The sequence below is a fragment of the Podarcis gaigeae genome (assembly GCF_964106915.1).
Source record: "Podarcis gaigeae genome assembly, chromosome: 3".
NCBI classification, from domain to species: Eukaryota; Metazoa; Chordata; class Lepidosauria; order Squamata; family Lacertidae; genus Podarcis; species Podarcis gaigeae.
Genome location: NC_139680.1, coordinates 82948904 through 82975205, shown reverse-complemented (window position 1 = coordinate 82975205; position 26302 = coordinate 82948904). Strand labels below are relative to the sequence as shown.

Genomic DNA, 26302 nt, shown 5'->3' with positions numbered 1-26302 from the left:
GGAAATGCTCTCCTTAAAAAAAACACCCAACTACTTGGCTTAGTAATATTTCACAGAGAACACAAGAGTAATGTCAATGTAGCATATTTACATTATGAAAGATTCCCCTCCCCATCTTTTTTGTGTGTGTGGTTTTGTTAGTATAGCTTTATCCTAAGCTTTCAGGGCTAGACAATGAGGTGCAAACATTTCCCTACTGCTGTTCTTTTTTCTGTCCTTGAGGCTTAATCTGAGCTAGGGGTCTGTTCTGGAGGTGGTTTTCAATAGCTGGGCTTAGTTCTGCTAAAATAGTGTTCTTCTGCATTTCAGTATCCGATGAATGACTTCTAGCACAAATCAAGCCCTGAAGAGATGCATAATGGAGAAACCACACCTTACTATTCTTTCCCATGCCTGAGAAAAGCCTCTAGCACGCTGGAATATCTTAATCAAATTCTCTGAAATGGTAGAAAATTGCCATTGTAGCCAAGGTGAATGCTTTGTTCTGGACAAACTCCGATTCCATAGCTAATAAAGTTTACTGATGCTTTCTGGGTTATTGCGCCATTCGGAACGGCGTCTCCCCTGGCTGAAAGATTTAGGATGTCTCTGCTATGTGAGGTAAGGGGTAACCCCGGAGATATTTTGATGAGTAGGAAATTGTTCTACTTTCTCTGCCAGTGCTTAAAGCATGAGATTTACAAGCTGTCAGACCAATGCTTCATGTTAGTGCAGCATGCTGTCTACCAACAGTCTTCTTCTTTGGCGAATCACTCATAGCCGAGTAAGATTGTCTTCCATAAACATGGTCCGTAAGTGACTGTGAAGGCCAATTCTGGATCCACATGTCCTTCCACAATGGGGACATTGGTTTCTGGGCGGGAGTTGATCACGGTGTGGATCTGCCAAGCGTGCCTTCCTCCAGTGTCTCCGAAAAATTTTACACATCACTTGAGAAGACAGGCGAACTAATACCAGTGTACTGGAAGAAGCAAAGATCTACCAACAGTGGCTGGCAAGCAGACACCTCAGTGCAGTTTACAAGTAGGGCATGATGCTGACATCCACAATCTACTACTAAACGCCAGCTGCACTTTTGGCTGTCTGTGCTACTCATGACCAACGGATCTGTCCTCCTATCCTTCCTCTAATCCTTGTCTAAAAGCCATATATGCTAGTTGGCATCGCAAACATCCTACGGCAATGAATTCTTCAAGCTGATTATGGGTGGACTTGTGTTCCCTTTCATTTGCCACCAAACAAATGCCTGTCAGTTTCAACAACAACAAAAATAGATTTGTTTATAAAGGAGAAAAAACGGTTTGGCTCTCTCCATGCTATCCTGTTGTGAAGCTAGGCAACTTTAAACTGCAGATTTAATAGCATTATGGATGACAACATGTACGTACATGTGTATTTATTTATAACATTTATACACTACTTTTTCCTTCAAGGTGCTCAAAAGTAGCTTACAAAGTTCTCCCCTCCTCACAACAACCCAGTAAGGTAGGTTAGACTTAGAGGCGTGCCTGGCCCAAGGCCCCCAGGGAGCTTCAGGTCTGAGCAGTGATTCTGAACTGTCATATTACAACACAACTTCCCAATGGCATTTACTCTGAAACCTAGATCCTGCCATTTTTGGGGGGAGGGGGAGGAAGAGGGATACCCTCTTGCTCATTCTGCAGGGTTCCTGGGCTGCTGCCTCTGATGGCACCTAGGCTGCCCCCCAGGATCTCCCACCCCTCCCAGCCACGCAAGGCACCGACCCAGCCAAAGCAGTTATTGGAGGTGGTGGGGCGGCCTACCGTCGGGCCACCTAGGCCCAAGCCCGCGGCCAATTCACGCTGAGATGAGAAAGAGGGAAAGGAGCTTCTGGCCCGGGTGGGGGGGAGGCGCCAATCCCGCTCGTAGTTCATGGAGAGGCGTCTCTCCTCCTCTCCCCCCCCCCGCTCCCTCCCCCGAGTCTGGGCTGAAGGAGTCGCAGGTGAGAGGTGAGCGGGGCTGGGCAGGCGGCGGGGCTGGGCGTCCGCCTGCGGTTCGGGGGGCCCTGGGCTTCCTGGCTCCTCGCTCCTTTCGCGGCAGTCGGGCTGCGGGAGGCGGAATGTCCCAGGGAGGGAGCAGGGATGTGTAGCCACACGCAGCCCCTGGCAGCCGGCCTGAGCGTGCACGGCGGCGGCAGCAGTAGCGGCGGCGGCGGCTGCTGCAGCAGCAGGCGGAGCAGCAGCAGCAGCGCTTGCAGCGCCAGCAGGAGGAGCGGGGAGGCCAGCAGGCAGCTTGGCCGCCGCGCCTCCCGAACCCCCGGTGCCCGGGCAGCGTAGGGCATGGCAGACCCGCTTGGCCGATCCCCACGCTAGTCTGCGGGTGGGGGGCAGGCAGGCAGGCACGCCCCTAAGGGGAGAAAGGAAAGAGCCGCCGACGCGAGCGCCGAGGTGAGGACGAGGGGAAGTTGCGCGCGTGTGGATAGATGTATGATACGTGTGTGTGTGTGTGTGTGTGTGTGTGTGTGTGTTTGGAGTGGGGTGGCGGCGCCCAAAATGGGAGCGATGTGTGCTGCGGGAAAGCTAGAGGAATGGGGAGGGGATCTCAGGGGATGGGGGGGGGGGGAGCTGCGCAGGGTTTGGGGGTGTTTGGTTGTGTGTGTGTTTTTTTGCCGAAATGGCAGGGAAGCTGGATTTGGGAGGGAGGATCCGACAGCACGCGGGCGAGGAGAGCGCCTGCAACAGCGGCCCGACGGGTGTGGGTGGGAGGTGGAGAGGAGAAAATGGAAGAGATGGCAGATGGGAATGCCTCCCTGGTGCTGCCCCCTTCCTCGGTACCCAGATTCCCCCTTCTTTCTTTTTCTTCTCTTTTCTTTTTTGCTCCCGCAAAATCCTCCCTCCGCATGTGCGCCGCTGCGGGCTGGGCTGGGAGGAAAAGCCTCTCCGCGCTTGGAAGGGGCAGCGATCCATGTGGGCGCAGGGAGGGTTTGCCCTACCTCGGGGTGGGGGCGCTCTCACCGAGAGGATGCCAGGAGGGATGTCTGCCTGCCTGCCTTCCTGCCTGGCGGTGGTTGTGGTAGCAGCTACGGCGGGAGCACGTGGGGCTGCGGGGGGCTGCGGGGAGGAGTGATCGGGAGTGGTTCCTTCACCTCCGAGGCGGGGAGGCGACCCCACTCCGGGCTAGGAATCCATGGTAGGGCAGCGACATGGTAGGGATCCCAACCTGCCCTGTCCGCCAGCAGGGGCCAAAATGCACAGCACTCGGGACATCAGGCCAGCACGTGGGGCGAGAGGCCTTTTTGGAGACACCCCCATAAGCGAGGTTCTTATCCCTCCGCAGCCCCAAAGGGCTGATGCAAAAAACAAAAAAAGTCATGTTTTTGCAGTCGCCCCTCGAAGTATCCACACGTTCTAGAAAGCAGCAACATCTCTATAGTGATGATTGTGAGCCAGTGAACGCTGGTCCATCAAGGTGAGCGGGGCGCTGCTCTCACCTGCCTGCCTTCTCACTTAAATTCATTCATTCCGAGGGCTGGCCCTGGTTGTCAGCTTCCTCCGCCTTAATTTTAGTGCTGCCATTGTAGGACACAGATGGGAGGAGGGGGAGGGGGGATCGGGACAAAACTAGAATGAGTGAGTTGTCTCTCTTTGCCTGTCATTGGCTCTCTCTGTTGCCATTGGCTCTGTTGATCTCAGTGGGCGCCAGCCACTACTGCTCCCTAGCATTCTTCAGTCCCTGATTCATTGAGAGCCATTTCACAGGTTGCACAGAGACAGGGCAAAACCTGGGCTTTGCCATCAGATGCACAAGCCACAAGGAGCTGGAGGCAGTCATGGCTGCTTAGCACAACTGCCGTTTTTGACAGAGAGGTTCACCTGTTAACCTTCTTAGGTGTGTTTTTAAAACATCTAAGGTGTACTCTTAGATGTGCACCTAAAAATACATGGTATGGTACTCGGGATGCTCTATGAGACCCTCACAGCTTTGCTGCTTGACAAAGATTTTCCGTCTGCAGTTGAGCAATGCATTTCCCCCTTTTCTTGTTAAGGGAGAGATGGCTGGCCCCATGTGAAATTAGGGGTACAGGTTTGGGGGCTAACACTGGGAAGCTCTGGAGGAGGGAGGCAACATCTACATTTGGGGATAATTTATAGCTTCCTCCCCAGTACATTGCCTCCAATAACCCATTTGACCGAGCCTCTGTTGGTTGTTACTGTAGCAGTTCTTCAGCATTTTCTGTTGGCTGCCTAAAGCAGAAAAGCAAACATCCTATCTCCAAATATGCCCAATCCGATAAAATCCACAGACCCTTTTGACCTTGCAGCACAGTTTGCCTGCCTATTGACCTGAAGACCAGTAATGGGAGGATTCTGTCTGTGAACTCTTGATTTAGTAACTCTGTTACTCAGTCCACTGATTATCCCCTTCCTATGACTTCCATGCAGTTACATAGTCTAGGACAGGGGTCTGCAACCCGCGGCTCCGGAGCCGCATGTGGCTCTTTTACACCTTTGCCGTGGCTCCGGGGCGGATACTAGCGAGGGGAGGAGGCGCATTGTGTGCCCCGACACTCCCCACTGTGGCGGGCGCTGTACTGGCTGTGACGTCGCATGGGGGCAGTGCGTGCGTTAGTCACGCACCGTCCCGACGTCACCTTCCCGCCCGCCCGCTACATTGTAAGGGGCATGTACGCTGGTCACTGCATTGAAAGGGGACATGTACGCTGGTCACTGTTTTGAAGGGGAGTGAAGAACACACACACACACAAAGGTAACTTGTTAATTTAACGTTTATTTCTATGAGGAGGAGTAATTCTGAGGGGTCAAACAAAGAAATAATAACAAAGTGACAAAAAAGTTATTTTTATAATGATGAGTTTTGCGGCTCCCAGGTGTTTTTTTTTCTTCGGAAACGGGTCCAAGTGGCTCTTTTTGTCTTAAAGGTTGCAGACCCCTGGTCTAGGATGTCATCTTCCCTAAACCTTATAGACCCATCTGGCGACCTCCACTCCAGTTAACCCAAGGAAGCCTCATCCACTTGCAAACCGATATAGACATTCTGAATCCCATTTGTTGTCCCAGGAACGGTTAACTCATTGCTCCCTGCTATGATCAAATAGCCCTCCACTACTTGAGAGAGAGGGAGTGAATCAATTTGTAATGTTGAGAATCCATGGCAGTTGCTTATGTGACACCAGTCATTTTGTGAAGGATACTTCAGCATGCTTCAAGGTATTGAAATTGTTGCTTGAGGAGTAAATACACAAATCTGGGGGGGGGGGGGCAATTAGAAAAAAAATGCTTTAGGGTAGCCTTGAACTCCAGGAGGTCATATCTCTGCTTTGGAGATTTTATTGGGAATGGAAAAGAGAAATGACCTTTTCAATGACATGCGGTATTCAGCTGGGGTCCTAACAGCTCAGGAGGAATTGGCTGCCAACTGTTCATCCTTAATCCATAAATTATTTTATAAGATTCACAGGAATCACTTTGCCCTCCTCTGATATGCAGCAGCTGTTCGGCAGCACAAAGTACCACCCCATAACACAATACTTCAGGGTAGGAAATGAAAGAGAATCTTCTGGCCAATTGTAACAACAATTGGCATATGGGGGAAGTAGTAGAGTACAGTTACCCAAAGCAGAATATGACCAGAATTCTATACAGGCTAATAAAAATAACACAGGCTTTTAATAATCAAACATGATTAGAATCTTTATCTGAAAGCTCACCCGAAATATCCTTCTAACATATTCTGTGTCATTGGCAGATGTGGCACAGATGTCATTCTCCCACAATAGAGCTATTAGGTGTCACCTCAGGGTATAAGATCTACGCTACAATCTTACATCAGTTTTATGCCTGTTTGACAAGCTCAGGTTGTCCCAAGAAATCTTAGGAATTGTAGCTTAATGAGAGTAGTGCATATTCTGTTGGAGACTCCTGGCCATTTACTCTCAAAACAGCAGGCCTCAGGGTGCTCAAAGGAGAGGTAATAACTGGTAAACCAATATTTCTCTAGTGTAGATAAGCATATGCTGGAGATAAACCCTCAGTGGGTGTGCCCTGGCATTTGAAGAAGAGTAAATATGTGACAGCTGGATAGACTTTGTCTTCTATCCCAAGGACCTCATTCATTTACTACTGTGTTTCAAATATGTTGTATTTCATTGAGGTCTCTCTTTGAAGTAGGAAGGGCTTTTCTGTTTCTCCCTTTTGTGTCTGGCTGGGAGAAGAAGAAAAACATTATTTTCGCTGTCTGTATTTCTTACCAGATCATTTCTACATTTCTTTTGGTTGGATTTATAGCCTCAAATGTACCGCTAGCCACATATATCTGAACATTGTGAACAAATTCTATGCCCATAAGGTAGATAGGCATGAAACGATCCTGTTAAGAATCTGTTTGCTCTGGCCTCCTGATTACTAACTGACTTCTAGCATATGTCTCAGTCAGTTGTTCACACTTCCTTCAATATTGTAATGGCCACAAGCTTTTACACGATAGTAAGTTTGATATTCATCCATTAACAGACGCCAGAGCTTTTATTTAAAATGCAAAGCATAAGATTCACACATGCTGGCCAAATGGTGCCTGCCTATAACAGTCCTCCTGAGTGCAGCAATACCTTCAAGAGGGTGGGACTGAGCAGTAGCTTTCTCTCAGCATAATCCACCTCCCAGGATTACTGTGAGGGTACAGTAGAATTGCCCCTGTATGCTGCTTGGAGTTCTTTGGTGGAAGGTGGGAGCCGAAGCTAAGTGATACAGCAAATGCCTTGCATGCAGGAAAAATTAAGGTCCAAAGTTCAACCCCTGACATCTCCAGTTAAAAGAATTGCATATTTATCTTCACCAGCAAGTCCCAGGATGGGTAGCAGATGATGGAAAATACCTTATCAGTCCAAATAAATGCTGAGTCATATAGACCAGTCATCTTACACAGCATAATGCAGCTCCAAATGTTCATAGGGTTGGATGCAAATGTGATAATCCAGTACATAAACCTTATCATCTTAAGAAATGGCAGCAAGACTGCTTCAGAGAGATTGATAATGGATGGAAACATCCAAGAGTTGTTCTAGAGGGACATGGGAAGAGCTGTAACTAAAAATCATTTTTAGAAGTGTTTTAAACATCAGATTGGTGAGCTTCCAATCCTCACCGCTAGACCTCAACCCGCACAAAAGTACTCCCGATTGTATTAACCACCTGCCGAAGACAGAGAAGTTAATTCTCTTTTCTCCCTTCCCCCCTGATTCTTAACAGAATAAGAAGGAGCATCATTACTTAGGCTGTAATCCTATTTTCTTTTCGCTTGGAAGCAGGTCCCATTGAATTCAATGGGACTTACTTCTGGGCTGACATGCAATTTTGTTTTATTTTTGTTCAGCAATTTTCATCCTATTAGCATATGTCATGTTATCAGTGCACAACTCAGCACAGCTAGAGGTTTGCATTGAGAAGAAACGCAACGCCGATATCGTTCCAAAATTATAGCCTGTGCTTTGGAATATCCTTGGGATGCTTTGATGGGAGATCTCAACGTTGTACGGGTTCAGGGGTGTTCTCTCATTTTGTGTGTGGGGGGGCGGCGATAGGAGTGTGAAGGTAAAAAAAGGGGCATCCTACAAACACAGGTGTTTTGTTTTTTCACTGCATGGGGGCAGACTCAGAAAGTCCACTGGTCTTGTGCTTTCAGCCTCCAAGCCAAATGATGCAGCTGGCATTTGTTTTAAAGAAATAATTGTGTTTGGAATAAGCAATAATAGTGTTTTGGAGCTGCATGATAGCACTGCGGAGGTGCCAACATCCTGGTCTGACTTTGCCTTCATCCCCTTGTAGGTGACTATCTCGGTGGGGCCACGCTGACCATGCTCAGGAGCTTCTGTCTTCAGCTCATGTCCTTGCTTTGGATCCTGGTGGCCCATCACCATTTTACACAAGGTGAGGATGAGTTCAGTGTTCCTTTGGTTCCACCTGGGCATGAAGTCTCCTACAGCAGAAAGGTAAAGGGTTCATTCTGCAGCGGTGTGCAGAAACCACCATTTAACTCCCTGTGAATGATTCCTCTTGTTCAAAGAGGTCTCCCTTTCTTCAGGTGCCAGGGAAAAACACATGAGCATAAACAGTACTCGAGTGTGTGGGTTTCATCACTTAGTTGTCCTGTAGAGGCTATAGAGGAGGGAACCAAACTAAGGTCCACAAGGTAGGGTGGTTATGAGAACATTTCTATCTACAGGAAAATTGCCTCCTGCTTCCTGCAGGGAGTAACATGCGGCTACTTATTTCAGGAAGGGCTGTAGCTCAGTGGCAGAGCACATCCTTTGTATGCAAAAGGTCCCAGGTCTAATCTTTCATGTCTCCACTCATGGCTGGGAAAGACTCTTGTCTGAAACCCTGGAACAAAGAGAAACTGCCTTCTACTGAGTCAGACTATTGGTCCATGTAGCTTAGCTTTGTCCACACTGTTTGGCAGTGGCTCTTTAGGGTGGCAAATCAGGACTTTCCCCCTGGAGATGATGGGAATTAAACCTGGGGCCTTCCTGCATGCAGAGCAGATGCTCTGTCATTGACGTGTTGACCCTGCTGAACTCCATGGACCAATGGTCTGACTCAGTAGAAGGCAGCTTAGTTATTACATATAAGGAGAGGAATGGTCTAGCCTTCTTCCCTGGTTGTGAGCAAATTAAAATATTGCTGGTTGACCCATCTTGTGTAGCAGACTGAGCTTTGCATGCGATTAACAGAGCTAGAGGTAGGTTTGTGTCTGTGTGTGCCCTCTCTGCTTCTGTGTGAGTTTGGGTAGACAAATGGTACTGTACTAGTTGGGTCTGATAATATAGTGCAGCATAGGAAACTCCCATCCCCAACACATAGGTTTTAGCCAGAGTGGTATCTGGGTTGCCAGCAAGATGGACCTTCTTTGATTAAGCGTAGACTAGATAGATTACAGTGATGCAGTGGTACCTCAGGTTACAGATGCTTCAGGTTCTGTATTTTTGGGTTGTGCACTGCGCTGACCCTGGAAGTACCAGAATGGGTTACTTCCAAGTTTCAGTGCTCATGCATGCGCAGAAGTGCTAAATTGCTCTTTTGCGCATGAGCAGAAGCACCAAATTGCAATCCGCACATGCGCAGACGCAACGTTGCGGGTTGCAAATGCTGCGGGTTGTGAACATGCCTCCTGCACGGATCACGTTCACAACCCGAGGTTCCACTGTACTGGCAATGGGGCATACATTTTTTTTTCTTTGATCATAGACTCATAGAATTGTAAAGGACCCCAAGTACAGGAACCTCGCTTAAAGCATCCATGAAAGATGGTCATCCAATCTCTGCTTAAAACCCTCTAAGGAAGGAGATACTGAATGAAATTGCTAATAATTGTATAAAGTATCCAAAAAGACAATAGGAAAATGCTGTTCCTAGCTCCATGAATTCCCCTGCTCGTGTCCAGATGGTCTGTTGGATAAATCCAAAGCAGCCTCAGCAAGCAACAGATCTGAGTGGAGGAAGGGGCTTGGGGAAGGGGCTGCTTGACCCTTCCCGCTACAACCATCATTCTGTTCAAAGCTGCCCCCCTCTGTTTTCCACCCAGAGGGGGAGGTGACCTGTGACTACCTCCATGTAGTTAGAAAAGCAGCAGGAGCGTCATTTGCAGTGGGGAAACGGTCAGATAGGAAAGAGTCCAGCAGCTCTTCCTCCGTTCTTTGCTCAGATTAGGGATTTACTGTGGCTGCTTTGCATTGAAAAGACAGAAGGAAAAGCGCCAGGGAGAGTGACATGCAACTAGTACAACATTGAACTGGCCCAAGTGCAAAAGCTTACTATGTTTGTCCCCTGGCATTTGCCCCTGCTGTCCCGGACCCAAGGTGCGATTACTCCCCCCCCCCTTGGTGTTTTTGGGCATGCAGTGACACCTGCTGGACATTCCGTGAAAGGCCTTCAAACGTCCCTGGTACAAGCCATGCCCAGGGGCCAAACTAGACAATACAATATTCAGTGTATGATCACAATTGTGTATGTGCTTCACATGTTGTAAAACAGAAGCTGTTGCAAAGGCCTGATCTGAATTATGACCATAGCATGGAGGAAATGTGTGTGTGCTTAAAAAACAAAACAAAACTCTCCCCTCCCCTGTTTTCCTAACAAAAACCACACATGTATACAAGCTGCTATTTGCCCTTCGTGGTAAGATGCTATTTGCACTGATAGTTGCTTTCCTTCCAGGGCAAATAGAAGGTCTGGGAGGCAATTTTAGTTATGAGAATTATACTGGGGGAAAGACTTATTTCCCCTATCCTTCATGCCACAGTCCAGATAGGCATGGACCAATCTGGTCCTCCACAACTGCTGTTTTTATTTTTATTTTTTAAGGAGACCGTACATAACACATTTCATCAAATATGTAACATACTGTTAAGTTTAGCCCTGGGAATATGGGTGTATCTATACCAGAGACTTGTACTGGGTTAAACTCATTCCTTTTCCATTGGGAGTTCTGGGAACGGTAGTTCTCTGAGAGGGGCCTATGTATAGGGTTGCCATATTTCAAACAGTGAAAATCCGGACAGAAAATTTGTTGAGCTTTTTTCCCATAAAAAAACACACAAAATGCCATTTTTGAGCTAATTTTATTAAAATGTAGTATAAAACCAATGTAAGTGGATAAGGCTCGCGAGTGCACACGATCGAACAAGATCGTTGGGTCCTGGTCGCTTGCGGCACGGCACATGACAGAAGGAACAAAAAGGAAGGTGAAAGTTAGCAGGCAGAAGCAACAGAACCTTCAGGTGCCAGAAGGGAGGGATTAGGGAGGGAGGGAGAGAGAGGGATGGATGGCAGGACCAGGGAACAAACAGCTCAGTTACAGCCTTGGAGACATTTAAATAAATAAAGAGAAATCAATCCCTTGGAAAGGGTCTGATGCTCATCTCAAGTGCTGGGCCAGAGAAATTGAAATATTGGGGGCCTACAAGTCAAATTTCCAGAGTGCTCCTCAGCTATAGTTGCTTTGAGTATATCTATTCCTCCCTCTGCGCATTCAAGGTAGCAAGGAGTCTCAGTACAGCAGTGTTAGTCCCCCTTCCTCAGATTATGTTTTCCCCCTTAGGCTGGAAAAACAGGAGGTGTCCTGCGCCTTGCTGTGGCTTTCTTTAAATCGATGCTTTAGCCAGTCTTGTGCCATGCACTGCAAGCTTAGACCTGACATCTCCCACCAGCAACAGCTACCATGTAGGCAGCAATCTTCCTTGTAGCAATTATAGACTTTTCGTGGGTCATTCTCTCTTGTGACGCTACAAGCCATTCTTAGCAAGAAATGTAAGTTTGGGGAAAGGAGGGCACCACTAAGGGAGCCTGGTTGCTAAGGGATAAGGCTGCAAACTTAAGCATATTTACCAGAGAGAAGGTTGCATTGAATTCAGGGAGGTCCTATTCCTGCATTGCAAGGGAGTTCCAACTCTGTGATTCTGTGATTCTATGCAGGGGTGAGGAACCGGCAGCCTACCATGTTGGAATCCACCTCCCATTTGCCCCAGTCAGTGCAGGCAGTGGTCAGGGATGATGGGATAGACCAAAACATCTGCACGGCACCAGCTGGGTACTCCTGCTTTAGATGATGATTTGTATTGCTTTGCTCACTTTAAAAGGTGGCAAGCTGGCCCAGATGAGTTTGGGGGCTCTCCAGCAAATTCTGCTGAGTGTGGCCCTCAACCTGTGCTTCACACTTTGATCTGATGGTACCAGTTGGTGCCAGACTTCATTCTGCAACTGTACTTTGGTGGTTATAGAAAAGGTATGGCATTTGTGCTGCAATGGGGGAAAATGGACTTTATCTTTAAAGGGCAAAGAAGGAGCAGATAGGTATTGTTTCACAAAAATGAAAGGGATGGGGAATGAATTAAACGTTTCTAAAACAGCATTGCCATGGTGGAGATGTGCAAGATTGTCTTGCTGACAGCAGTACAATGGGTACTATCCAAAGGGAATTTCTCATAAGTTCCTCTTGATCCGTGCTGTTTTGTTTGCTAGAAGTTAATAGAAGTATTTGTTATGCTTAGCTTCATTCATACTGTCGGTGCTTAATCAGAGCAGCGTCTTAAACTGGATTAAAACTTGGAGTGCTTCCATATTAGCTTTCTTTCAACAGAATGAACAGAAATTAATTAGTGGGGAGAAAGGCAGATTGCATGCTAGGTATCAGTAATGGAATTGAAAAGAAAACTGCTGATACCACAATGCTGTTATGCTGTGTAGTTGGAATACTGTGTACAGCTTTGGTTGTTGTACAATATCAAACATCAAAAATGATATTGTCGAGTTGGAAAAGGATCAGAAAAGGGCAGGCAAAATTGTCAAGGGGATGGAGCAACTCCTTGCAAGGAAAGCTTGAACTCACAGCTGTCCATGGAGCCACTGGTCAATTCTGTGTCCAGGGCAACTGTGTATCAGCTCCACCTGGTACGCAGGCTGAGACGACCCTACCTGCCTGCAGACTGTCTCGCCAGAGTGGTGCATGCTCTAGTTATCTCCCATTGGACTACTGCAATGCGCTCTACATGGGGCTACTGAAATATACTCAGAGTCGCAAAGTGATTTCATGCTCTTTATTCAGCTCATAGTGGTGAGGAGGAATGAATGAAAGTCCCCTCAAGGTATCTGCTTTATATACATTATTTACACAATGGGCTGCGCATGATTGGCTAATTCCGGAATTCTACTGTAAGCCAATCAGGTTGTGGATTCACTTAAATCTGGAGCATGATTGGGTGGTTCCTGCCAACCAATCATACTGCTGCATTGTTCTAGGACCAATCCGACTGCTGCATTCTGAATCCTATTGTTCTAGGACCAATCAGACTGCTGCCTTTTGGATCCTATTGTTCTAGGACCAATCAGACTGCTGCAGTTTGGATCCTATTCGACTCAGTACATAACAGCTACCTTTGAAGGTGCCTCGGAAACTACAGCTAATCCAGAATGTGGCAGCTAGACTGGTGACTGGGGGCGGCCGCCGAGACCATACAACACCGGTCCTAAAGGGTCTTCCTTGGCTCCCAGTGTGTTTCCAAGCACAATTCAAAGTGTTGGTGCTGACCTTAAAGCCCTAAACGGCCTCAGCCCAGTATACCTGAAGGAGCATCTCCACCTGCATTGTTCAGCCCAGACATTGAGATCCAGCTCTGAGAGCCTTCTGGCGGTTTCCTCACTGTGAGAAGTGAGGTTACAGGGAACCAGGCAGACGGCCTTCTCGGTAGTAGCACCAACCCTGTGGAATGCCCTCTCACCAGATATGTCAATGAAATAAACAACTATCTGACTTTTAGAAGACATCTGAAGACAGTCCTGTTTAGGGAAGTTTTTAATGTTCCAAGTTTTATTCTGTTTTTAGTGTTCTGCTGGGAGCTGCCCAGAGTGGCTGGGGAAACCCAGCCTGGTGTGCGGGGTATAAGTAATAAAACTGTTGTTGTTGTTGTTGTTGTAGCAGTTGGGCCTTTCTGGTTTAGAGAAAAGGTGAATGAGAGGAGACATGTAGAAGTTTATAAAAATTAAGTATGGCATAGAGAAAGTGGCTAGAGAAACATTTTTCTCCCTCCCTCATAAACCAGAACAGGTAAAAGGAAGTTAAACTATGGAACTCGTTCCCACAAGAGCCAATGATGGCCACCGTCTTGGGTGGCTTTAAAAGAGAATCAGACAGATTTGTGGAAGATAAGGCTATTGGTGACTACCGGTACTTGCCGCTTTGGCTCTGCCTCTGTGATCGGAGGCAGTAACGTTTCTGTCTATCCGTTGCTGGAAACTGCAGGAGAGAGCACTCTTGGGGACAGGTTCTGCTTGTGGGGTCCCCACAGGCCTTTGCTTGGCCACTGTGAAAATAGGAGACTGGGTTAGATGGGCCACTGACCTTCTCTGCATACAGGGCAGGTGTCTTTCTGTGTGTAGGGTGGAGACACGTCAATTTCATCACTGCTTTGTTAAGTTTCAAGATTTAAGATATTGCAGTGCTGGGGGACACAGATCCTCTCCTTAAGTGTGTTTGTGGGGGAAGGACCTTCTCTAGGAAGTGGCAATACAGTACAGTCATACCTCGGGTTGAAGTTGCTTGAGGTTGGGCGTTTCTGGGTTGCGCTCTGCGGCGACCCGAAAGTAACGGAATGCGTTACTTTCGGGTTTCGCCGCTCGCGCATCCGCAGACCCTCAAAATGATGTCATGCACAGAAGCGGCGAATCGCAACCTGTGCAGACACAGTTTGCGTTCACTTCAGGATGTGAACGGGGCTCCGGAACGGATCCCATTCGCATCCAGAGGTACCACTGTACTGGTGGCGGCCCATCCTGTTCTCACAGTGGCCGACCAGAAGCCTGTGAGAAGCCTGCAAACTGGTATTCAGGAGCATGAAGAGAGAGCCGGTGTGGTGTAGTGGTTAGAGTGCTGCGCTAAGACCTGGGAGACCAGAGTTTGAATCCCCACTCAGCAGTGAAGTTCACTGGGTGACCTTGGGCCTTTTGCCATATCTGAGCCAAATCTGCCCCACTGGGTTGTAGAACTGTAAAGTTGGAAGGTACCCCCCCCACCACCAAAGGCTCATTTAAGTCCAACCCCTTGCCATGCAGGAAACTCAGCTAAAGGTTGGGAGGATAAACTAGGGAGAAGGAGAACCCATGTACACCATCTTGGAGGAAAAGGCGGTAAATAAATGCAATAAGTAAATAAAGTAATCATGCAAATAACAGCAATGGCTGCAGCATTTGCAAGGTGGATGCAATTAAGTACAGCTGCCACAGGACAACTACTGTATTATGAGCCCCTCCTCCCCCAAAAGAGATGTCATTTGAAACTAAGAAGCTAGCTTCCCCTGAGTCAGGCCACTGGTCCATCTCCCCAGTATTGATTTCTTTACTGGACCAGGAATGACTCTACAGAATTCTGGGCACATATCTCCTCCTACATGGTCTTTTTAGCTTGTGATGCATCGAAAGCAGGTGCTCTTAACACCTGAGCTATGGTCCACTGGGGGGAAAGAACAGCGTGTTGCTCATTTGGAAAGTTTATTGTTGCTTCTGTTTCATTTCCTTTTTGCACTTAATTATTATCATTTGCATCCTCTTGCCTGATGGTTCACTGACCTATATCTGTGTTGCGATTTTCTCCGGAAGGGCAGTTCTGTTCTGTATTATTGCAACATTGAGCTTGATCTCAGTCTGTCGATTGCATATTTAAAAATTTCTCTAAAATATATATTTAAGGGGGAGGGGGACAACAAGCAGCATATGTTCCCAGCTACAAAATATGGAGCCTCCCACAGCTAAGAAAAATCAGCACTTCAACACTCTGAAGATTAAGGGAAGACAGCATGAATGGCATGCAATAAATGGGTAGAAACGTTTCCATTTATTGCACTAGAAACTGGTCTTGTGATATTACAGATGGAAGGGAGAGGTCATACGCAACTAGGATAAGTATATGCAAGAAAGGAAGATGGATTCTACACACTTCTGTCCCAACCCGGCAAATTTGTGATGGGTTCACCACCCTTTTCCCGCTGACACAAGTTAGCCATAGCTTGCAGTCTTGACTTCCTGGTGCAATAAGTCCTGCTCTCTGCTTTGCCTTGCAGGTGATGACTGCAGTGACCACTGTAACTTGGCTCATGGAAGCTGTGACGAGGACGGCAAATGCAGGTAAAGCCATACTTGGGTGCTGTTAAAAGAGAGGGCTGCTCAAACACGACGTCACTCCAAACCCTGCACATTTTGTGCCAACCACCCCAAGAAGTAGTGTCCTGTAAGCTCCTGCTCTCAGAGTTGACCCAATACATTTCCCTGCCTGGTGCGGCAAAGGGTAAGATGGCGTCCCCTCCCATTCAGTGTATAGAAGCTGACTGAACTAGCCATTGATTTTTATTTCAACACTGGTGTTGCGACAGCCATGCCTGAGGACAGCAGGCTGGCCTAGAGGGTGCAAAGTAGGCTGTGTGGCACACACAAATGGTTTCTGCAACCCAGGGCCAGCCCACCTGTGAAGCCTCAGGCAGCAGGATCCGTAGGAACAGCAGATCCAGCCTCTAAGGAATGTGTTGCCCGCTTATGCTGCCACTTCTGCAACAGCTGTGGCATGTTTCTTGGAGGTCAAGCCTGCTGCCTCCTCAGCAGCACCCCCATGCCACCCCTACAGTGGCCTCTTGTGAATATGAGGTACTGCTGGTCTCCCATCACCATTGAGGAGGAAATGGTGGGGGCTGCCCTCTGGGGTCATCTGGGTTCTGCACCCGCCTGGTGTTTCAAAGCAGGCTGCCCCCTCCCCCCACCCTGGGCTTTGATTCCCACTTGAACCATCAGGTAAGATTTATTTTATTTTTAAATAAATTTTATTTTTCAGGTTTACAGAGATACAAATCCAATTTCCTCCCAATAAGCATTTATATTTTGACTTCCTCCCCCATCCCTTTTGCAGTTTCTTATATTTTTTAAAAATTAATACCTTCATTTCCCTCATTATTCCAATTAAGGTAAGGTTGATTTTATTCCCTCCCCTGTTCCCAGTGTAGATCTTCACTCCCTCCTTGTTCCTGGTGTAAATTTTTACTCCCCTCTTGTTCTTGATATAGATCTTCACTCACCCCTGGATGGGTGGGCGCCATTTTGTTGCTTGCCTCAGGTGTCAAAATGTCTTGGGCCAGCCCTGCTCCAACCCCATGCTGCCACTCCTCCCCACCCTCCGGCCTCTGCTGCCTGAGGCAGCTGCTTCATTACTTATAGGTCCGGCCCTGCCGGTTTTTCATCCAAAAGTCCACTTCATAGGTAACATTTTTTTCTACATTAAAAAAATCTCCATGCATGCCAAAACATATGTACATTTTCCTGTGTTAAGTGGGATATTTAAGTTTATCTCACCACCAGTCCATAGATAAGATGGCCACTGTGTGCAGCTGTTGTCTGCATCATGAACAAAAGAGATATTTCTCCATATATATCACACTTTCCTAATAGGGATGTTATTTCCATTTATGAAAAATGTCACATTTGAAGCAACTTGAAAGGATGCAATGAACACACTTTATGTTAGCCTTATGAACAAATCAACCAATGTTGTTTGCTCTCATTTAAAGAAAGCCCCTCCCCTCCCAAAAACTAGAATGGTTGCCCAAATATACCCATGCTGTTCATTTGTGAAAGAAAATTTTGTTGTTGTTGCTAGCCTTTCTAGTTTAGTTAATCATAGCTAATTCTTACCATAGACAACCAAGCAAGTTGCTATTTACACGTCTGAATCATGGGCTTGGTTTGCATAATCTTGTTTCATTTGCATGCTTTCAGTCTGGGAAAAGTGAGTTTATTTCCCCACCTTCGTCTTTTTCACAGCATTTTACAGTGAGTGGAAGAGAGTGCTTTGTGTGAGGGATTTGAACCCACTGTGTATCACTGAAGTGTGTGGGTCATGTCTGAGAGCCAAGGTGGAAGCACAGATCCAGGTTGAAAGAGATAATTTTGCAGATAACTGCATATGGATTTTCTCTATAAACTTGAGGGCTAGAAATTTACTTTGAAATTTAATTAATAGTGATATTTTTCAGGGATCCAAATTCTGGCCCACCCAGAATAATGGAATATTTACAGTCCTGTGTTTTGGTAGCCATTTTTAGGGTAGATGTTGACTTATTTTACCAAAAAACTCCCTTGAACGGTGAACATCCTTCTTAATCTGATGGGCTGTTCTTTTGGTCTCTGGAGAACAGATTATTTAAGCAATCTATTTACATCTGAGCAGGGAGATCAGCCAACCTGCTATAGGATACTGCAGCCTCAAACAGCTGCTGAAGGGCAGTGTCAAAGGGCATTGCCCGTTCAGCACCTGCTTACGCTACTGAGGCTTTGTATTGTTTTTTATGGCATTTTACAGTGCAGTAAAACATCCCACATACAACACTCCCCAGAATAAGTGGATAATAGCATTTCAAACGTTTTATAATTTTATATGACTGTTCTGTGTTACCAGCCAACATTGCACAAGCTTTCGGATAACGTATGTTGATCTCTAGAAATTGCAGCTAGGAAATACCTGAGCTGCTAGGCTGTTTTTGTCTTTTATTACATTTATTTTGAATTGCCTAAATAAAGGCCTTGTCTGGAAACCAGTGTTTTCAGCTGAAGACGGGAGAGGCTTTTGCATAGATTCTATTTTAGATCCTCCTAAATCCCAGGATTTCAAATGGGCTCATTTCCTACAAAACAGCTTAACAGTATCAAAGAAACATGGGTAAGATAACTTGCTACAACACCGCAATAAGTTTCAGACATTATTCTGAGAGTTTTACAGTTGTAATACAGTACTGTTGCCATCCCTGGGTTGCGTGCTTGGAGCCAGCCTCCTTTTGGCAGTAGGAAACACATCCACGCTGCATGTGTCTTGCCCTGGCACACTGTCACTAATACAACAATTTTCAAAGCAAAAAAAAAAAAAAAAGCAGTCATTTACAGAGCAACCCTATATGCACATTATGCTGGGGCTGTCAATTTGCCACCGCTGTGTTGGTGCAACAGCCTCTTCTAGCTAATTAAATGCTCAGCCCAGGTAGGAAAGGAAAACCACAGCAAATGCATGGTGTTGGTGAGGGAGGGAGAGAGAGAGAGAAAATAAGGAGTGGTGCCATCTGAGGGCTCTGCCAGGGCTCATGCCTCAGTCTCTCTCTCCCCCCCCCCCCACCAAGCCATTCACCTTTGGGAGTTGTAGCAGAACTCTGTGTTTGCGGTGGCTGTTTGTTCTTCTCCTTGCATATGAGCTATGTTCCTACAAAGCAGCTGCAATGGATGCAGAAACACACCTGACATTCTGACAACTGTCTGCTCCCATCAAGCTCAGGTGCTCTTCAGGGCTGGACAACCTCCCAGATCTTTCCAGATGCTGTTGGATACCAACTCCCATCAGCCCCAGCCAGTAGCCAGTTGTCAGAGAGGATGTAAGTTGCAGTCCAACAACATCTGGAAGGCCACAGGTTTCTCATTTCTGCCTTATAAGACGTGTCCCTCTTTCTCTCACTTACCTGTTCAGAATGCTCTCTCCCTCAATTGTTGGAGAGGAGGTTGGGTGTTTGAACATGGTTCCCTGAGGCAAGGTACCTGTCAGGGGTCTGGAAGGAGAAGGGTTAGCAGTGTGAGCAAGTTCCCTCGCATGCTCAGGAGATGACATTTGTGTAAAGTGCCCCTTTTGTGGCCTACCAGCCAATTTTATCCAGCATCCGCTGGCTTTTGGGATTGCAACCAAAGAATGGCGCCATAGGTGGCCCCAGCAAAGTCATTTCTTATGTTCTTTGACAAGAGCACATACTCAGCATTACAGACCAGTTGTATCGTGGCTGTTAATAGATACTAGGCACGCACTTGTGCTATGCAATTTAACACACATTGGCCGATTAAGGGGTTTCTATATTATATACGGTACATTTTCTTTAAAGGTAGACCAAAAAAGACCGCCCCTGCCCCACCCTGAAGGCATTAGAGACCCAGGACTGATAGAAAAAGCCTGTGATTGTGTAGTTCAAGATCTACCTCTTCTAAGAAGGGCATCTTTCTTTACTGCAACTGAAGTATGGGGGCAGACGTTGATCTTTCCATTGGTCAACAGAGTTGTCCTGTGTAGACCAAGTTGTTGTTTTTTGTGGGGGCCTCACCCTTGACTTTATGTTTTCTGATTTTTATCCCTTCGGCACACCCAAGGTGGATTTTTTTAATACAAAGCAGATGCCATTTTTTAATGCTGTATTTCCCCCACTTGGTTTGTGGTTTGTGAAGGGTATACGTCTCGTTTCAGTGATTCCTTTTTTGCAGCTATGCAAATGGGGAGCCTGAGCTTATGCCTCTGCACCACTCCCTCAGAGTGGCAGGAATGTGCAGCCGTGCATTTATCTGCTATTGAAAGAGAAGAACTCTGTAGGGGAGGTGCAGAGGAGCAAAATCCCCACCCACGGGTATGGCGCGAAAAAGAAACTACGCCCACCTGGGCTCAGTCTTTTTGGCACTGACTCACTGATTACAGAGTAAACACAGGACTTGCATCTAATTAGTTGCAAGGAACAGAGAGGCATGAGTGTAGTATGAATCCCGTGTATCACTGCTTGATCTTTGGTAAGCTTCAGCACTGGGGAAACCCAGCCAGATGGGTGGGGTATAAATAATAAATTATTATAGTCATAAGTGTGGTGAACAAGGCTTGCCGTGAGTCATGTCTTTCCATTTTAGTTTTATCTTCCAATATTTTCTCAATATACTTTAAAATATGGGGGGAAAGGTGCTTGATATGTGTGCATTTGCTTAATTTCACAAAGAAAAAGTAGCCTGCAATATGCCATTGCCAGCAGCCGAATCTTAGGCAGGTTTACTCAAAAACAGGTCCCCTTAGTTCAGGGCGATGCACTCCTGAGTAAGGGTGTATAGCAGGGGTGGACAGTGTGATGCCTTCAAAAGTTGCTGGACTCCAACTCCCATCAGTTCAAGCCAGCATGGCCAGTGGACAGGGATGATGGGAGTTGTAGTCCAGCAACATCTTAAGGGCACCACGTTCCCTACTCTCCTGGACCGCAGCCTTAAGGTTTGGCACCGGCACATTCCTATTCTCTCTAAAAACAAGTCAGGTATTACTGGGATGGAAAAGAAACAGCGGTAAAAGCAGAGTTTCCTGCCGATCTTGCACATCAGGTGTACAGCCCAGATTGTCCCTCCTGACCTATGGCAAAACCCCAAGGCTGGAGATTCCTCTGCTGTGTCCACCCACACATTTCTTAAAATAGAGATAATTTTCTCACTGTCCCCAGGCAATCATTAGACAGGCGGCAATCTTGGCTGGTTGACGCTCTTCACCAAAACTTGTGGTACTCATAAGCCCCACCCCTCCTCTTGCCTCCTGCCCAAAGTGCCTCCATTTTGCCTCACCCTTGGCTCCATCTTGGCTGCTGCTTCCTTCAAGAATTCCCCTCACATTCTTGTGCGAGGCACTTATTCCTATCATACTATTGAGACTGAAAAGGATCCTGGATCCTGACTCCACCCATCACCAGGAACAGAGACCATTGGTGGATCTACACACGGGGGGAACTGCTATAAATAAGTCAGAAATTAAATCATTATAACAACCACACACACACACAAAAAAACCACTGTACAAAAATCACATAGAATTTTTCTTTTGCTCTCTGGCACCATCTGGTGTTGCATGTTATAACGCATTCAAAACGTTGTTTTTTGACTAATGCAGCTGAGTCCCATGACTATGAAACGCCAGTCTAATTCCTTGCGATGTTTACTGCACATGGCTCTGTTAGTGCCTTTGCTTGGAGCCTGCGGTGGCCTTCTCCTGCTCTGACTTTCTGGTTTTCCTTCTGCAGGTGTGACAAAGGCTGGGAAGGGGAATACTGTGAGCAGTGTGTGAGGATGCCAGGCTGCAAGCATGGGACGTGCCACCAACCCTGGCAATGCATCTGCCAAAGTGGCTGGGCTGGCAAGCTGTGCAAGAAAGGTGCGTCACTCCACTTGGAACAGGGTGGGGACTTATTGAGGAGAGTGGGGACGACAGGGAAAGGAAGGCACTGCAGTAGAAGCTTATTGGGAAACTGCCTTATACCAAGCCAGAACACATGGGCTGGTGCCTGCTCTCCAGAGTTTCAGGCAATAGCTTCTGCTGCTGCTGCCTTGAAAGGCTGAAACTCGGGTCCTCTCCATGCACAACACGTTCACTACTGATTAATGAAGCCATTTCCGAACAACAGCAATTCAGCCTTAACAGAAGAACCGCACGGCCTTATTAGCAGCAGTAATTCGGCCGTCTTCCCATTTTCTGCTTTGAGGCCTCCCTGGAGAAAACAACCACTTTTGCTATTGACTCCAATACTTCCCAGCTACATGAAGTTGTCCTAAGGCCTTGGAAAACCACTGCTAGTCAAAATACCTTGGAAGTCGAACGGAATCCGTTCTGGAAGTCCTTTCGACTTCCAAAACGTTCGGAAACCAAAGCACGGCTTTTGATTGGCTGCAGGAAGCTCCTGCAGCCAATCGGAAGCCCCATTGGACGTTTGGGTTCCAAAGAATGTTCACAAACCAGAACACTCACTTCCGGGTTTGCGGCGTTTGGGAGCCAAAGTGTCTGAGTACCAAGGCATTTGGGATCCAAGGTACAACTGTACACAGTGCTGGGCTAGGAGGAAGTAAGGAGCAGCTTCTGCTCCGATACAGGAGCCCACTTCCACCTTCAGAATCAGTGGCCTTGTGCCTCTGAAGAGCAGGGGACATCCGGTTGGACACTGGGAAGGAGGATCTTGTGCTAGCTGGCCACCTTTTCTTTGTACAGCCTCCAGTATCACAGTAAATTCAAAAAAAAGAACTTGTGGGGGGTTTCTGGCATGAAAAACCATCCCTGAATACTTTTCACCTTCATTTTCTCCTCCTCCTCCTCTTTCCCCCCATCTCTTTCAGACGTGCATGTCTGTGAGCACCAGACCCCATGCCAGAATGGAGCCCAGTGCGTCTACGACCGAGATGGGGAATATTCTTGCCTGTGCCTTGAAGGATTCCATGGAAAGAACTGTGAGCTGAAGACGGGGCCATGTGATAAGGCAGGGTGAGAGATCCTAGCAGAAATAGATGGGAGGAAAGGCAGGCGCAAGGAGCAAAACCTTTTAAAGGCTCCAGTCCTTTGCCTAGGAGTTAAGTCCCATTAAGCTCAGTAGGGCTTCCTTCTGAGTGAACACGTATAGGATCAGCCGCAAAAAAAAGGCTTTAAAACGCACCATTTCACGAACAAGGATTTCAAGGCAGCGTTCAGTTTTATGATGACTTTTGTTGTTATTTTTTCCTGTGCGGCTTATTTTTACATGCACCTTTTACGTGCACTTAGAAGCCACTCAGAGTGGCTGGGGCAACCCAGTCAGATGGGTGGGGTACAAATAATAAAATAATAATAATGACTGCTATTAGAAATGCTAATGGTTAAGGGGTATTTAAACAGATGAATAAAATGTAGGACGGCCCATATGGGTGTTGTGATTGGTCCCCATTCTCTCCTTTCAGGTCCCCTTGCAAGAATGGCGGAGAGTGCCTGGACCAGAACGGCTTTGCTAACAACTACACCTGCAAGTGCCTGGCAGGATTCATTGGCACCCACTGCGAGATTGACGTCGACGATTGCTTGATGCGTCCCTGTGCCAACGGTGCCACCTGCCTCGATGGCATCAACCGCTTCTCCTGCCAATGCCCCACTGGCTTCGAAGGGCGTTTCTGCAGCATCAACGTTGACGACTGCGCCAGCCAGCCGTGCAGAAACGGGGCAAAGTGCTACGACCGGGTCACCGATTTCGATTGTCTGTGTCCCGAGGGCTTTGCTGGCAAGACCTGTGAGCTCCTTGCTCCGGAGCCGACGTGGGTCACCGCGTTTCACGCTGATCCCAAAGGGCACGGCCACGACGTTGTGAGAAGCACGGCCAGCAGCAACCCTTGGACAACCCAGTCTGAGCCCGTCCGGGTTGTGGTGACTGGGAAGCGGGTCACGACCTACAGTGAGAAATCAAACGGGGGAGGGCTCTTGATCTCCGTGAAAGAGGTGGTGACTCAGCAGGACTCGGGGCTGAGTCAGTCGCAGCTGATTTTAGTGCTGGTGTTTGGGCTGCTCACGGCCCTCCTAGTCCTGGTAACTGTGTTGGTGCTGCTGAAGAACTGGCAGAGGGGGCGCCGGAGGTGCCAAAGCCCCTCGCAGTCTGCAAGGAAACTCCAGGACCAAGAGTGCCAAGTGGGCATGTTGAGTACGGTCTTGATAGAACCCAGGAAAACGACTGAGCTGTAAGGACCCCCCTGAGTCGGAGCCTGGCAACCTCTGTACACCCACCAGATGAGTCAAGGAATTCTCCGAGCAGCGTCCAGGGGGATGCTCTGGCCGTCTGCCCCCAAAGCACCGTGGGCTCTGGTCGAACTCAAGGCCGTGCATCGCCAGGGAAGAGGATGTCCACGAGGCAGCAGAGCCTTTGCTTGAAAGCGGAGTCCTTGAATGCATGCAGCTTAAAGCCACTGGCTTGGTGGCAGCAACGTCTTAAGGGCAGCCAAGGAAGTGCTGGGTCACGATAAAGCCAGTGCTGGAAACAGCAAGCAAAATAGGTGGATGTCATCCCACAAGCGCTCCAAGGGAGTTGCTAGAATGAGGCTAAGCATGCCAGGACAGGTTGTAGTATTTGGCTAAGCCCTTAAGCATCCGGTAACTCTTGGTCAGAGTCATTGGAGGTATCCTATGGCCTGTCTGTTTACTCAAGGGGGCCCAGGAACTGCTCTGTGTATGCCCCACCACCACCCTCTAGCACAGGTGATATGGGACCCCCATTCTGCCTAGAGGCCTTTCAGTCTGTTTTCAAACCCCATAAGCTCTCCTAAGGACCTTGTGGTGCCATGAGCCACTTTGCTGCCTACATTGACCATTCTAGATCATTGTCTTGCCCATTGTGTCCTGTACTATGTCCAGTCTTGATCTGGCTGCAAATGTTTGGAACCTCTGAAACAAAACCCTTCTCTTCCCCTCCTCCCTGAAAGATTTATTCAGATGCTGATTTCACACATCGTACTCCCTAGAACCTCATTTTCTCAGCTCTGGTGTCAGGAAGGGTCAAAAGCAAGCACCAAGCCAACTTCCCCTTCTCAGTCTCAGATTGTTGGCCTGAGACTCTTCACTTGCCGGAAAAGAAATGGCTGTGTATGAAGCTGGAAAGATGAGGCCTAGCAATCCTGATTCCAAGGCCTGATGTCTGTGAGAGATCAAACTTGGGAGTGAACCAGAAGCAACCATAATAGCACTTTTCAGTAGCACATGTTGAACCATACTGATGCCTTAAGGCAAAAAAGTATACTTCCAAGGATGTATCCCAAAACATTGGTCCATCAAGCCTGGTAGTGTCTGCACTGACTGGCAACAGCTCTTCAGGGTTTCAAATTGGGGGTCTTTCTCAGCCCTTCTTGAAGTTGGTGAGGATGGAGCCTGAGATCTTTTGCATGCAAAGGTTCTGTTCTGTCACTACAAACAGTTATTCTCCTTCCCTACGTGGAAGTAAAGGCGGTGGGTGATCTCATAAAACAATTCATATTTGGCTACATAGTGACAGCAATGAAGGCAGTACAGTGGTACCTCGGGTTAAGTACTTAATTCGTTCCGGAGGTCCGTTCTTAACCTGAAACTGTTCTTAACCTGAAGCACCACTTTAGCTAATGGGCCTCCTGCTGCTGCCGCCGCGCTGCTGGAGCCTGATTTCTGTTCTTATCCTGAAGCAAAGTTCTTAAACTGAAGCACTATTTCTGGTTAGCGGAGTGTGTAACCTGAAGCGTATGTAACCTGAAGCGTATGTAACCCGAGGTACCACTGTATACACATTTGGAAAAGGGTTGGAAAACTCATTCAAAGACCCATTTGCTAGAGAACAAGATAGTCTGTATAGACACTGTATAGACACTTGGGTGCATGTGCTTGGTGCATGTCAAAATGCAGGTGGTGTCTATGCACACTGTTGCTCTCATCTCGATGCCCCCTTATGTTTGAATCTGTGTCCTACAAAAATGGAAGGTACAAACTGCACATTCAGAGTCTATTTGCATCGAACTGTATGCACGCAGTCCCTTGCGCAGAATACCAACAAACAGAGGTCACAGGTGGGATCAATAAGCAGAATAACATTTTGACCCAGGGTTGGGCTTCAGACTGGGGGTAATGCCGCTTCGTAGACACGACAGATACCAGTCTGGTTGCCAAGGCAACAGGGACCTGTTCCTCCTGCTGCCTTAAACGTTTCTGCTCCCTTTTGAGGGAACACTCCCTAGTTTGTTTGTTTTTAAAACCCCCCCAAAATGGCAGGTGCTCTTTGAGAGGCATAAAAATGATTATAGAACTTTTATTCCCACCCCTGTTTTCAGCTCAGCCTTCAAATCTCCTGTTTTAATAAGTAACACAGCTGAACTCAGACGGAGGTATGGTAAACAGTTCCCTTACCTTCAGTGGCAAAGTGCACCCCATTCAATAGGGCCAGTTCCACTTCAGGTATGTCAGAGACAGTGGTCTCTCTGTCAGGGTCGTCCCTGAGGCTGTGGCTTAGGTACACCATCAGGTTTTCCTCATTGACTTCCATTGTTCTTTCCCCTCTGACCCCAAAATAAGAATACATGAGCACCCTAGTTTCATGGTCAAGGAGCTATAGGGTACATGTCTGGAAATGCAACTTGAGTAAAGCAAAAAAAGGGGGGATTTCACCCTAAATATTATTTTTGTAATACACAGTTGATGAATGGTTGTAACTTTATAAAATAAATTCAGGAAATTGAGTATA

General features: G+C 47.4%; 1 protein-coding gene across 3 annotated transcripts; it reads left to right on the top strand.

Moving 5' to 3' along the window:
- Window positions 1–1432: 1432 nt before the first annotated feature.
- Window positions 1433–26302, top strand: DLK2 (delta like non-canonical Notch ligand 2). 3 transcript variants are annotated; one of them, XM_083732623.1, is made up of 6 exons: window positions 1433–1970; window positions 7803–7904; window positions 15584–15647; window positions 21344–21474; window positions 22428–22572; window positions 23022–26302. In XM_083732623.1, exons 1-6 carry the CDS (start codon window positions 1829–1831, stop codon window positions 23788–23790), a joined length of 1353 nt encoding a protein of 450 aa, XP_083588749.1. In that variant the 5' UTR covers window positions 1433–1828; the 3' UTR covers window positions 23791–26302. The 3 variants fall into 3 exon arrangements, with proteins under 3 accessions (XP_083588749.1, XP_083588750.1, XP_083588751.1); XM_083732624.1 differs by having other exon boundaries at window positions 1879–1963; XM_083732625.1 differs by having other exon boundaries at window positions 1956–2408.